Raw genomic sequence first — 1110 nt, 5'->3', positions numbered from 1 at the left:
GCTTCCAGCACCCAGACGGCTAGGCTTCTGCGCTTCCGCTGGACCTCGGTTTATTGGGCTGAGGGGGGCGCTCTGACACCTCCAGTCTTCTGGGTAGGGGTTACTAAGGGCCAGGGTTCACTGGCTACCCTGCCTGGTGCCCCTAACACCGGAAACCTGCAGTACCTGATTTCTCCTTGGCCCAGACGCCAGGCACACCGGGCTGGAGCTGACACTTGCACCTCGGCTCCCACTGGCCTTGCCCTAGGGCCCACAGCCTTCCCTGCCAGGCAGCCTCCAGCTGGTGGCAGCAGCCCGGCTTGCCCTCAGCTTGGCTCTCTTACCTGCCCTGGGTTTCTCACTGGCCTGGAGGGCCCTCTGGGACACGGCTTGCTGGCTCTGTCCCCTGCCCATCTCTGGGGTTGCAGCCAGGGCGGGTGGTACTCCAGATGGTCCTCAGCCTGGTGGCACGTCCTGCCCTCCAGGTAGTGACCTGCAGAGCTCCCATTGCACCTTGGGCGAGGCTTTCGAGGACCTGGACTGGGAGACTGAGAAGGGCCTGGAGGCTGTAGCCTGTGACACTGAGGGCTTCGTGCCACCCAAGGTCATGGTGAGGCCCGGTGCAGCTACTGCTCAGTGGTGGGGGCGGGGTGGGGGGCTCCAGGACGGCCAAGGCCCTGAGTGCCTCCCCTGTCCACAGCTCATTTCCTCCAAAGTGCCCAAAGCCGAGTACATCCCCACCATCATCCGCAGGGACGACCCCGCCATCATCCCCATCCTCTACGTGAGTGCTTCTGTCTCGGGGTTGGGTGGGGGAGCACTGTCCCGATCCTTTATGTGAGTGCTCCCAGCCCTATCTTGGGTCGCGTGGGGGCACTATCCTTATCCTCTGTGTAAGTGCTCCCAGCCCCGTCTCAGGGTTGGGTGGGGGGCACTATCCCCATCCTCTATATGAGTGCTCCCAGCCCCATCTTGGGGTCTGGTGGGGGCACTATCCCCATCCTCTATGTGAGTGCTCCCAGCCCCGTCTTGGGGTCGGGTGGGGCACTATCCTCATCCTCTGTGGGAGTGCTCCCAGCCCCGTCTCAGGGTCGGGTGGGGTGCTATCCCCCTCCTCTATGTGAGTGCTCC

At 63.7% G+C, this 1110-nt stretch overlaps 1 protein-coding gene across 1 annotated transcript in view; it reads left to right on the top strand.

The window, feature by feature from the left end:
• Positions 1-269: 269 nt before the first annotated feature.
• LOC104990338 (NMDA receptor synaptonuclear signaling and neuronal migration factor-like) overlaps positions 270-1110 on the top strand; it is a gene marked incomplete at its 5' end in the record, with an annotated part of 3249 nt that continues 2408 nt past the window's right edge. Inside the window, 2 exons of the mRNA XM_010842354.1 lie at positions 270-589; positions 680-816. Of these exons, the coding sequence (XP_010840656.1) occupies positions 270-589; positions 680-816 (457 nt within the window). The remainder of the gene's footprint in view (positions 590-679; positions 817-1110) is intronic.

This window comes from Bison bison, unplaced genomic scaffold (genome assembly GCF_000754665.1).
Source record: "Bison bison bison isolate TAMUID 2011002044 unplaced genomic scaffold, Bison_UMD1.0 scf7180017847274, whole genome shotgun sequence".
NCBI classification, from domain to species: domain Eukaryota; kingdom Metazoa; phylum Chordata; class Mammalia; order Artiodactyla; family Bovidae; genus Bison; species Bison bison.
This window is presented reverse-complemented; position numbering and strand designations above follow the sequence as displayed.